The following is a 13,405-nucleotide window of genomic DNA, read 5'->3' on the forward strand; positions in this document are numbered from 1 at the left end:
GAGATAACATGAAAACCACCTATAATGGAAGTAGTTTTAAAATGATAGAAAATTAGTAGTGTGTGTATGAATATAGAAAGCCAAAAGCATGTATTTTATTCATTTATTTATTTATTTTTACAAATATGAAGCATGCTGTTTGGTAACCTACTTTTGAAAATAATATATTGTAAACATCAATTTGTAGAAAAACATCTCTTCAGTAAATTTAATGTATGATATTTTACCATATAAATGTGAATTCTCACATACACACACACACACACACACACACACACACACACACACACACACACACACATATATATATATATATATATATATATATATATATATAATTTTATATGCTTGTGAGTGTTTTGCCTGCAAGCATGTCTGTGCACCAGCATGTGTGTGCCTGGTACCCAAAGGCCAGCAGAGGGCATCAGATCCCCTGGAATTGAAGTTCCAGATGGTTCCCATGCAGGTGCTGGGATGGGACGTCACAAGCCTAAGTCCTCTGGAAGAGCAGCCAGTGCTCTACTGAGTCGACTCACTCCAGGCTCATGGCGATGGCTCATCCTGGTTGTCAACGTAACTGCAAGTGGAATCCACTAAACTCAAAACTGCAGTAGAGTTGCAAGGGAGTTTCTTGATCAAATTCTTTGAGGTGGGAAAGCCCTCTCTAAAGGTGGCCTACACCTTCTAATGGCAGCCTATGTAATGGGACATGGGGGAAGGAAAGCTTTGCTATTTGCCTGCTTGCCCTCACTCTCACTGGCAAGTGTGACTCCCCTGTTGCTGCAGCCAGATTCCAATGCAGCCTGGAAATCAGCAGTTCTCCAGGAGTCCTCCTGTACTCCAGCACCAGACTGGACTGCAGAGATACCCAGACCCGTGGACTGAACAACTTCCGATGCACTCTTGGTCTTTCTGGCAGGAGTTAGCCACTGTTGAGCTATCTGGACCACAGCCTGTAAGCCACTCTGCCACTATAGAGCTATCAGGACCACGGCCTGTAAGCCACTCTGCCACTGTTGAGCTATCAGGACCACAGCCTGTAAGCCACTCTGCCACTGTTGAGCTATCAGGACCACGGCCTGTAAGCCACTCTGCCACTGTTGAGCTATCTGGACCACGGCCTGTAAGCCACTCTGCCACTGTTGCGCTATCTGGACTATAGCCTGTAAGCCACTCTGCCACTGTTGAGCTATCTGGACCACGGCCTGTAAGCCACTCTGCCACTGTTGAGCTATCTGGACCACGGCCTGTAAGTCACTCTGCCACTGTTGAGCTATCAGGACCACGGCCTGTAAGCCACTCTGCCACTGTTGAGCTATCTGGACCACGGCCTGTAAGTCACTCTGCCACTGTTGAGCTATCTGGACCACGGCCTGTAAGCCACTCTGCCACTGTTGCGCTATCTGGACCACGGCCTGTAAGTCACTCTGCCACTGTTGCGCTATCTGGACCATGGCCTGTAAGCCACTCTAATAAACCGTCTGTTAATACACATCTGTCCTATCAGTTCTGATCCCTTAGAGAGCTCAGTCTTTGGGGGACTGTCAAACTTCGCTCAGAGACATCACAAGCCAGGCCTCCACCGCCTCTCCTAGAATTCTCAATCTTCCTTGCACCAACAGAACAGTCCATTAAGCTTTTCCTGCTGGCTTCTCCAGCCCCAAGTGCCAAATACATCTACCATCCTCACATACTGATCAGTCTGAGCAATCCTGAGATTATGCAACATTTTCACATGTCTGGCTCCCAGTGATCTTCATCACTTGGCTATGAACATGTTCTCATTTTTTTCCTATTGAAAAGATCACACAAAAAAAGTATAGTCTCTAAAATTTGTCACTTTTCATTAAAACTTCAACATATTTTAAAGTGTTTTTTATTATGTAATTAAATACAACAGTGTGTTCCTTTATGATTTCTGTCTTTGATGTTGCGCTTAGGAAGGTTTTGCTCACCCTAAAATGTTGTCTAGATATTTATACTTTACTTATGACTTCGTTATCTAGTTCTGTCACTTTAAAATTATGTTATACTAAAAGTGTAATTTAAATCAAATGTATAGCTTTAGTTTACTTAACAAAAAAATCCCAAGTAAATTATGCATTTAAATTTAACTTATTATTATTATGCATACATATGATGTGGTGGAGACATGTACATGCTATAAGTGTATATGTCAAGGCCAGAGAACAACTTCTAGAAGTCAGTTCTCTCCTTTTACTGAGGGGTGCAAGGACTGAACTCAGATCACACGGTTCTGGGTAGCAAGCACTTTTACCTGCTAAGCCATCTCACCAGCCCTTAAGTAATTTTTCATTAGAAAGCTGGTATTTTAAGATATTTTCTCAAATAATAGGTCAGTTTTAGAATCATCTACTGAATAAGACATCCTTACGAATTATGTAAAATACTGATATTTGCAAAACAAAATAGTAATTTCTTTGTGTGTAATGGCTTCATTAAAATGCAATTCACCTACCACTCAATTCACCAATTTACTGTGCTCGATTTAATGATTTTTAGTAGATTCAGAGAGGCAATTATCACTGCAATCAGTCTAAGAACTTTTTTTTTTATTATAACCAAAAGACACCTGGACCCATGGATTACCACAACCAGCTCTCTTATGTCTTTACTGACTCACTTTCAGTCTCCAGAACGTGGACTTCACTATTGAGAACGTAAGTGTGTGGCCGTTCGTGGCTTACTGGTCGGTTTGTTTCTGTTGGTCTGTTGGGTTTGTTTGTTGGTTGGTACCAAAATTTCCTTATTTGAGGAAGAGGATGCAGGCAGTTCAGATGACACGCGATAGGCTGGGGTCAGATGACAGAGGAGGAGGGCTCCCCCTTTCCAAAGACTAGGGGAGTGGGGAGAGGGAGAGGGTAAGGGGAGGGGGAGAGAGGACTCGGGGGAGACAAGGCTACAATCTGCATGTAAAGTGAATAAGTTTAAAAAAGAATTAAAAAAAAGAAAAAGAAAGAAATGATATAAATCAAAGAATTTCAGCGGATGTTTCAGTACAACTTACAGAAAGGATAAAGATAATTCCAGTACGCATGTGTTGCCATGGTGACCAGAGAGGGCCCTCTACACCCTAAGCTCAGCTCCCCTCATTACTGTCTCCCCCCAGTGAGTGTGTCAAGGAGATACTCATTCCTTGCCAGTTTCCGGGGCTCACACTGTGCACACGTTGGTTTTGTGGTCACTAAATTCTTTGCTGGCTTTCACCCGCTCACTCGAGTAGTGAGTCTTAATAAAGTCACGCAAGTGGGGAGCATTTCTGTCTATGGCTGGCTTGTGCAGGCCCAATAGTGAATAGCTCATACTTTCTCCAAGGGTAACAAACGCTCCCTTCTCTTGGTTGTCAAGGTCTGGTTTCTTGATACCCTGCAGGTAGACTCGGCTACCTCAATCGGTCTGCACCTTCTCGGTCTGCACCTTCATCGGTTCCACCTCCTCATAACAGGCTGGAAGGAAGTATTTGGCAAAGTCTTTCAAAACCACATCAGCTCGGTGCAAGTAGTAGGACACAGACAGAGGGAGCCAACCTGGTGGGTGATGGCGGACTCCCAGTCCTGTGGGCAGTTCTGGCTTGGAGTTGGACTATCATGGCAAAGGCTAGGGGAAATGCTGCTGAGGCATGGGGTCCAAGGCCACTCTGTGGAGGTGACAAAGAGCTGATGATGTTGAGTGACAAGCGAGGGTGCTGAGTCAAGTGCCAGGCTCTGTTCAAGCGCTGCTGATGCAAGAGGTCATGGCAAATCATGGCAACAAATATTGCTTGGCTTTTTAAACTGGGCACATTTTCTTTTTTGGTTCTCTCAATTCTTATTTATAGTCAAATAACCTCCCATTGTATAAATACAGTATATTCCTCCATTCATCAGTTGATGAATGTTTAATAGTTTCCAGCTTGTTGCTGTTACTAATGTGCTATATATTTTCCACATTTTTACTCCCAACATCCATGTGCTTTTTCTTTTTAATGTGTTACTCCTAAGACCACATATATTCTCCAAAACAATGTATTTGATAGTGATGCTTCTGCACAACAATCCCTGCCTTTTAATTGGGGGTAACTGGTCCATTTACATGTAATACATGTTCCTAAACATGCACAAACATGCATAATACCCATTTAGAAATTCTATTCTACATACTTACATTCCTTTTTGAATCATGAGACTTTTCTATGCTAAGCAAGCACTGAGCTACACAGCAACCCATTAAATCTCTTTTACTATACAAATCTTGAATTTGATCACAGGACTTGCATGGAATCTAGGCTGAGATCAGAGAATGAATATTTCTATCCAGTTCACAGATGGTGCTGATGCTGCTAGAGTGCTGACCGCACTTTGAAAAACAGCAGTTTGGAAGATGAAACAGACTGTACATGAGAAGACTGGTGAAGAGGTACCAAAATAAAAATAAAGTGAAAGAGAACTGTGTTTTGGGACTGGAGAGACAGCTCAGCAGTTAAGAGAGCCTCTGGTTTACCCAGAAGACACAGGGTCAAGATTCATAATGCATGTGTCCCACTGTACCAATGACGAGTCCAGATGCTCTGGATGTGGCCTGGTAACAGAGACTTTGTAGAGACCTAATGTGCTGGATTCTGCATACATATAAACTAATTTGAATTTGTTTATCAACAAAAATGGTTTAAAAATAGCAAATATATTGATTTGCAAATATAACACAGGTTATTCATAAAGAACAGAAGAGGGACTACAATACAGGCCAAAGCATGAGAATTTTTGCACACTGGCTTATGCCCTAGCAAACATCTAAAGCACAGAATGAGAAACGGTTAGGAACATATGTGATATGAAACACCATCCTGCTCAGTGTTTTCCTGTGAGTAATTATGTTAATTGTAATATAAATGTGCTGTTGATCTAGGAACTCAGCAGATTATGCAATTCTGCTAAAAGCTGAAAAGATTTAAGGCCAGGGGAAATAATAAAACGTGACATCTCCACTCATGAATTCTGAGAGCAAAGACCATTTTAAATAAATAAAACGTGTCAAACATCTCATAAAAAGCTTTACAGTTCTGAGGTGTTTGTAACAAAAACCAAAAGAACAAAACCCACATCTTCTCAAACTGCAAATAAAAAATAACATCACAAATCTCCAGAATTTTAGTTTCTGATTGTTTGTCTTTAATAAATGATTTTGGAGGGAACCTTACAAATTGAGATTTTTATAAATGGTATCCCCAAGTGGTGATTAGAGATAGAACATGAAAAACAGCTTTGGATACACAAATTAGATTGTTTCCACAGTGTGTGGTATTCCCACTGTTAAGTCCAGCAATTGGAAGACTGAGACTGGAGGATCTTTGAATTGAGAGCAATTAATGCATTATTTTGTTTGAGACACTGTCTTAACTATGCTGCTCATGCTGCCCTCAAACTTGCCATCCTCCTGCCTCAGCATCAGCAACCTCAGTGCTAGAATAATCACAAGTGCTCAGTACTGTTTCTGGTGTGTTCTTCAATAACTAGCCATATCACTTGCCTGTTCAAAAGTATTCCTTGGCTTCTGGATGAAGTCTGCTGCCGAGACACAAACTTAGTGACTTAAAAAATAAACCATACATTTACCATCACTAAGAGAGTGGAGAGCAGTCACGAGCGCTGGCTGCTGTTCCAGAGGTCCTAGGTTCAGTTCCCAGAACACTGTGGCTCATGACTGTCTGTAACTCCAGTTCCAGGGGGATCTGACCTTCCTCTAGCCTCAGTGGGCACCAGGCATGCATGTGGGACACACACACACACACACACACACACACACACACACACACACACACCTAAACACATAAGATAATAATACATAATTTTTAAATCCCAGAAGTCAGAAGGTCTACCAGGGTAACATCTACACTCCAGTCAAGCTTTCTTCCTTTCTGGAGTCGGGGGAGAATCCATTCTCTTTCTTACCTTTCCCCTTTCCTTGGAAATCAACTGCATTCATCAGCTCATGGAACAGCTGCATTCAAAACGACCAGCCAATGCTCACTGAGTCTTTCTCAAAATACACTGTTCTGAGCTCTGCCTGGGTCCCACTTTGAAGGGCCCTAGCAACTACACTAGGACTACATATAAACTTCAAGATAAGCTCCCATTAAAATTACTGTTGTTGTTACTATGTTATGTGTATGGGTGTCTTGCCTGTATTTATGTCTAGTGCACAGGGACCAGAAGAGGGTGTTGAGTCCCCTGAAATTAGAGTTACAGATACTGAGTTGCCATGTGGGTGCTAAGAGTCAAATCCGGGTCCTCTGGAAGAGCAGCCAATGCTCTTAACTGCCCAGCCATCCCTCGTATCTGAATCTTCCAGTTTTAACACCAGCTGACCCCCTATCCTAACTCCCACTGCGGACTAACAGACACGCACAGATTTTTTTAAGGCGTATGATGTGACCCTCCACAGGCATCCTTCCTCCCATAGCTTCCCAGGGACCTCTAAGCCCCTCCTGGCGGTCCAGGCCTCAATTTCCCTTCCCCTCTTTTCTCCATCGCAACCAACGGGCAGATGCCCCGACACAGCTCACACTCCCACAGTCCAAAGCTTTGCTTGCGGCATCTCTTCCTCCTCTGATAATTGTTTCATTCCTATTTTCCCTCACGAAGATGAAAGCTTTCTTCTCATACACTCATGGCATATGTCTCCTCTGTGACGCTTTCTCCCTAAATTTCTCCTCTGATTGTCCCTACCATGGTTCCCTATTGAGCCGGGTGTGATGGCGCACGCCTTTAATTCCAGCACTCGGGAGGCAGAGGCAGGGGGATCGCTGTGAGTTTGAGGCCAGCCTGGTCTACAAAGCGAGTCTAGAACAGCCAAGGCTACACAGAGAAACCCTGTCTTGAAAAATCAAAAACAAAACAAACCAAAACCAAAGACAAAAAACCTGGCATTCTGCCTTTTTTATGGTTACCTATGTTCTATGTGTCTTCCGCCAGGCCATAATCTTGAGGGGCAAAAAACTCATAGATTCGCCCTCATGTGTGTACCTGTTAGGCACATGTGAAACTGACCCCTTGATTTTCATCCACATCCACCCTTCTAAGTCCTCCCTCCTTTGTAAGGGCACCCCTCATTTGCCCTGTGGTGCTTGCCAAAAACTTCGGGGCCACCTTCAATTCCTCTTGCCTTCATTCTTCACATCCAGCCCTGACCGCAGGCGCCCACTGACCGAGGCCACCACTCTGTCTTACCCACTCTTGTTCTAGCTACCTGCGTCCAAACCGGCCTCTGTACTTGTCACTCTGCACAAGTGAGCATGGGTGTGCAAGTGCACACATGGAGATATGCACACACACATTATTTTCAGCAGCCAGAAGGGTAGTCCAGGCCTTTAAAAGCAATTTGATTATATTTGAGCTTTGGTCAATGTTGAGTATTTTCTTTACCATCACATTTACAATAAAACCCAATGCCCGTGCTCCTCAGGGCTCCAGTGCCCCTCCCTCTGCTCAGTGCCTAGCGCTCCGTAGCTGAGTCCACTGTTGGACCCATTGTTTCTCAAACAGACCTAGCGGAGCTCGTCCCAGAGTCTCGGCACCGCCTATCTGTTCAGATACGGAAATGTCTTTCTCCAAAGAGCCAAGAGCCATATTTCTCTCTGACCTTTCAGTTTCTGGGTACCCGGTACAGCTTCTGCCCTCTGCAATGGACGTTTCATCATACCCAGTTGCTCAGAGCATCTGCTGTCACTAGCTATGCTCTCACCCTGCCAGAACTTTTAAAATTCTATCACTATGTGAAATTCCATTATAAATTGACTTATGCCTACTTTCGGCACCAAGTAGGTGCCAGCTTTCCGACTGTGGGGACTTTGAGCCCTGGTGTGGTCTGGAACCAGACGAACTACTAAATGAACAAGTTCATCTTTACAGGTCTTGAACACACACACACACACGTGCGCGCGTGCACATACACACCCCTTCTTTGGCCACAGTAGATTCTGAGAAACCAGATGCTCACTTGAATCAATCAATGAATCTGTCTGTCTATCTATCTCTCTATCTATCCATCCAGTCATCATCTATCTATATCTATCTCTCTATATAATTATATTTAACATATATATGTGTGTGTGTGTGTGTGTGTGTGCATGTGTGTATTATTTAGTAACATCATCAAAGGAAAAAAACATCCAAAGAAAGCCAGTTCTTTGTGGACAAATAAGACTAGAGATGTTGGCACAACTCCACTGTCTTTTCATTACATAGCTCTGGTCTGATAGATTTCTCCCTGGAGAACATCAAAGTGAATATGCATGTCAAAGGTCAGGATGGATTTCCCCAGGAGCCGTGCGGCCCGTGCACACGTGGGGACAGGGCGCATGCGTGTGGGTCTGAAGGTCATCTCCTAAGGTGGTGGCAGCTGCGACGCCTTCATCTGTGCCCTTCCGCCTTTCTGGATGCTGTTCTTCAGGCCAAAGCCCTTTCTCGGCCCCTGTTAAGGTCTTCTTCTCTCTTTTCAATTTCATATTGGTTTCTTGGAGACAGAATTATTCTTTGCTTTTAGGGTTTTGTTTTTTGTTTTGTTTTATTAAAAGGAGAAAAAAACATTCCAAACAAAAACTTAAACATGGAGCCTGTCTCCAAGTGCCTACTCTCATACCACACAGCATAGGACAGCTCCTAAATTCATCTTTTCTTTGCCGTTCACAGCGAATTCAATTTGAAGTCCAGTGCTTTTCTTGCAGAACAGAAGAGTCCATTTCCCAAGACACTAGTTTTCATCTCTTGGGTACATATTCGAATAACTTGCACAACTTTGAAAGCTACAGTATTCAGGCCCCATCCAAGACCAAAGCAATGTGCCTGAAAAAGGGACCTAAGCACAAGAATGCATTTTGAAAGTTCCCAGGTAATCTCACAGTGCAGCCATAGCGGAGGACCAGAGTGTGCTGAGCACACGCAGCTGCGAGCCACCAAGAGGTGCTGTAGTGTTGGGAGCAGCTGCAAGAAGAAGCTAACTAAAACTTAGACTGAACTACGGTTAATCCACAGTGGATCATCTCTGTAATCAAGTCCCTACCTGACTTGAATTCGACATCACTACACACAGCGACTCCCTCAGAAAATAAGAATTTACTGAAAAAACTTTAATGAAAAATGTAAAGCAATTGAGCAAGACTTAAAGATGCTTTGAAGGAACTGTTAGTGAAAGGTCAGCACTTTTCTCAGGGGGCTATAGCTTGACAGTCTATATATTTGGGTTTTTTGTTGTCTTTGTCGTTGTTGTTATTGTTTTGTTTTGTTTGTTTTGTTTTTGAGGCAGTGTTTCTCTGTGTAGCCTTGGCTGTCCTGGACTCACTTTGTAGACCAGGCTGGCCTCAAACTCACAGCGATCCACCTGCCTCTGCCTCCCAAGTGCTGGAATTAAAGGCGTGTGCCGCCACGCCCAGCTGGCATCTATATATTTGTAACATCTGTACCCTCCCCACCTTTCGCTATAATACTTTTTAGCAGAGTCCAGGATAAGGTACTGGCTCTGCTAAGATGAGACGTGGTTTCCTAACAGTTTCTTCTGATGGTTGGCGTTCGTCAGAACTGTGAGACGGATGGGACACAGAGGGAGGAGGCTGAAATTTTAAAAATAAGGTTAAGACTTAGCTCTGTATAGCCAACATGCAAGAGGACTGTTTAGTTACAAGGACACTATAGAAACTCAATCTTTTTACGCACCTGACTCTACCATGATATTTTAGCTACCCTGAATTTTTCCACTACTGAGGGCTTCCAAAAATTTCCAAATTGAACACTTAATTGACAAAAAAGTGATGTTTGTTCTATAAATACTACAGTGCATCACAATGTGGACATCGAGACGCATACTTGGCAGAGGAAAGCATGCATAAATTGACGGGGAGGTCATTCATCACTTTCTGGACCACAGACCATGTCATTTTTCCAGTTCTGACACTTTTTGAACAGTCTACCTTATGGTCTTGTTTGACACTTCCTCCAAAGCAACTACTGCCAAGTTCTTAACTGTCACTAAGAAAAAAAATATTTCCAATTTTAATATTACATAAAACATTATGATTGCTTCCAAGTGATTTAAGAACCAGTGTCCTAGTGATTCCAATTTACTTCTGTTGCCAGATCCTGCAAAACTGCCTAGAAATTGTAAGTTGTCTTCTGTGGTAAATTCTAATTTGTTTATGCCAAATTTAAATATTAACCAGCCACTAGTATGTCTGTATATGCATATGTGTAATTTATTATTAATTAAATCACTACTCAAAAATAATTAGCAGTGTTTCACCAACTATGCCCACTCCTAAGTGACAAACTACAGTCTATCTTCTAAATCACTAAAACTCCTTGACACTTTTCTTGGATAGGTTTTAATTAATTCCGATTTTTAGAAAAGTTTTTCTAAATCTGTGAGACTCCTTTTTCAATTCCCAAGCCCTGAAGAGATTAACTGACACCTGTCTTTAAGACCCAACATTGGTCAGTAGCTCGGCCATTAGGATCTGTATCAGAAATGTTTATTTCCATATTTACTGTCCCTGTATTATCTTCATTCATTTTTAAGGCAAACGAATCTCCATGCATTTGCGGGAGACTTTCCCAATGAGCAGTCAATCATATTTTTTTAAAGAGTGATTACTTCTGACTTTCCAAATTAATGAGCTACTCCTGAGTTTGCACAGCGATAGTGAGCTTGTTTAAAATATTAATTCAAATTTCGGATGAACAGATCTTGTCACATTTAAAAGAACGTGCTCCTGTGTGCACAGGATTCATTTTCGTTCTTTGGAATGATGTCCTGCTCATCTTCAAGCATAGCCCTCACAAAGTTAAGAAGAGTCGGTAACTTAAATAAATATACACACCTTTAGTTGGCGGCAGTTAGGACCAAAGGCATCAAAGAACCCTCCTGCAGAAGCAGGCGCACTGCAAAGCTCAATTAGTTCACAGACTGAGGACACTGCTTTTTATAAGCGCTTTTCCCCCCTGGGAAGTTTTCTGACTCTCCCTCTCAGCTCTCCAGAGGCTCACAAGTCCTAACCAGGTTTTATCTTTTTTCTTTTTCCCTCCTCATTTTTTTTTTCTCCTTGTGACAACAAAATAAGTTGTCAGGAAAAGGCTGTTTGGTATATAGTTCATCGGGGACTTTCTATTTTCGGTAAGTCTTACTGTTCTACTGATTGTCCCCAAACACCCAGAGTGGTTAGGACCCCTCCATCATCATCATCATCATCATCATCATCATCATCATCATCAACAACAACAACAACATCATCATCATCATCAACAACAACAACAACAGCAGCAGCAACAACAGCAAACCTGACCTAAATCAGATTCCTGACTGCTGTTGATATCCCAAGCCTATCTTTAGAGTTCAAGTTAAAAACCCCTCATTAGAACTAAAAGGCAAAAGTCTAAGAACTTTCCAGGAGCGAAGACACAGACCCCTTCAACCTCCCAAAGAAGGTCACGCGAGTCCTTGGGAGTTCTTGAGGCTCAGGGGGCACCAGTTGACCTTACACTGGAGTAGCTGACTTCCCGCTACCCCATGGCTATATTCGAAGGAAAAGTTAACTTTCTTTGCTCCTTGAATTTAGGCAAACGGTACTGCGGGCGCTGGACCTGGGTTTGGGGGTAAGCTCAAAAAACCCTACAAACAGAAAAGATCAGTGCGTTTGCAGAGACTCTGTGTGCCACTGCCCCGCGGGCAAACACACCCTGAGGACTGGAGCCCTCGGGCTCCGCGGATGCGTGCATGCACCTCACCTCTCCTTTCTCCTGCTAGCAAGCACAGTACAGTGCGATTCTTCCCCCTGGGGTCTGACCCGGACGCTGGCCCCGAACCTGCTCCCGTGAGGCGGGAGCTCCCGCCGCCCCTTCTTTACCTTGGGGTTGGTCAGGAGCTGGTGCTGGTCGCTGTGTAGCAACGCCCTGGAGTTGGACTCGGAGTTGTTCACGTACACCTGGACGCAGGGGTACTGCGAGGTGCCCCTGCAGTCCGTGCCACAGGTGAAGGTGCACTCGAACACCTCGCCGATCTGCTGCACCGACAGCACCGTGCAGTTGGCCGCCGTGGCTTGCAGATCCTGCAGCGCGGGACTGAGCCAGCAGAAGCCGAAGATGAAGAGTGACACGACGCCGGAGATGATGAGGAACAAGCCGAGCCGGATGCTCTTGTCTTCGGCTTCCGTGTACTCGTAAGCCACCCTGAGCTTCGCCATCGCCCCCAACTCTCCAGGGCTGCCGCGCTCCCCGCCCCCTCCCGCCCCCGGCGCGGAGCTCGACTGCCTCGGGCGGGAGGAGCCGCCGCGGCCGCCGCCGCCGCCGCGAGACAGCAGGGGAGTGGGCGGCGAGGGGGCGCGCGCGAGAACAAAGGGGCCGAGGCCGGCGACGCCCCCGGAGGCGGCGGCGCTGCCCGCGGCCGGGCTCCCCGGTGCCACGGCCGCCTCAGAGCGTCCCGCACCCCGGGGCACCCCGAGCCGGCCCCCGCCCCCGCGCGCTCCGCGCCCCGCGCCCGCCTCCCCGTGCGCGCCGCTCGCCTGCCATCGCCGCGGCCGCTCGCCCGCCGCCCCGACGCTGGGAGCGGCTGGGCTGCCGAGCCCCGGCTCCACCGGGAGGGAGCTGCTCCTCCCCGCCCTTGGTGGCCGCCGCCCCGCCCCGCCCCGCGCCGCGCCCTGGCAGCTCCCGTGGGCGAGCACTAGGGCCGCGATGAGCTGCTCTCGGAATTCTCCTCGCCAGATGCAGCCTGGAGAGATGGCTGAGACGGCCGTGGCGAACGCTCAGAAGAAAAGTTAAAAAAAAAAAAAAAGATAAAAATAAAATACAATTGGGGGAGGGTGCTGTGAACGTGCAAGGCGGGAATCTTAAACTCCGGGGTTGTTTAGCTACGGGGAGCTACTGAGCAGCAGGCAAAGCGATCTCGGGCGGCGGCGAGGGACAGCGGACGCGGACGCCGGGGTATGCCCACCGGCGAGCGGCGGGAGCTGGAGGTCCCCGCCGATTCCACGCCGCCGCCGCCCGGCCAGCGCAGGCGGAGTCCTCGGGACAACTCTTGCTGGCGGGAACGCAGACGTGAACCTCTGTGGACTTTGCTGGAAAAATAGGTCTCAGGCAGCGGGAACGACCCCTAGGGGTCGGAAGCAAACAGGTGGCAGAGGCTTGTAGCTTGGAAGGCGGCACCACTTTCCCTGGCTTTGGGCTGTGGAGAGCAGAATCTATTGGCCTCTTTAGGAATCTCGCCACCCTTAGCCGGGCCCGGGATTTGCAGGTGAGCTTCTTCTAGAGCTCTGCAAGGCGACCGCCCATGCAGGCACTTTGAAACTGGTACAGCTTCTGAGTTCTGCTGTTAGCCCTTCGCCTTTCTCCTTCGTCCTTTCTGCTCCCATATCCATCCTGCCGAT

The 13,405-nt window shown here is 45.9% G+C and overlaps 1 protein-coding gene across 1 annotated transcript in view; it reads right to left on the bottom strand.

The window, feature by feature from the left end:
• The window catches only part of KCNMB4 (potassium calcium-activated channel subfamily M regulatory beta subunit 4), a 55,046-nt gene extending 42,495 nt beyond the window's left edge, over nt 1-12,551 (bottom strand). Inside the window, exon 1 of the mRNA XM_084795374.1 lies at nt 11,891-12,551. Coding sequence (XP_084651500.1) covers nt 11,891-12,226 — 336 coding nt within the window. The 5' untranslated portion in view covers nt 12,227-12,551. The remainder of the gene's footprint in view (nt 1-11,890) is intronic.
• Nucleotides 12,552-13,405: the final 854 nt, after the last annotated feature.

This window comes from Acomys minous (genome assembly GCF_964271855.1).
Source record: "Acomys minous genome assembly, chromosome: 9".
NCBI lineage: Eukaryota > Metazoa > Chordata > Mammalia > Rodentia > Muridae > Acomys > Acomys minous.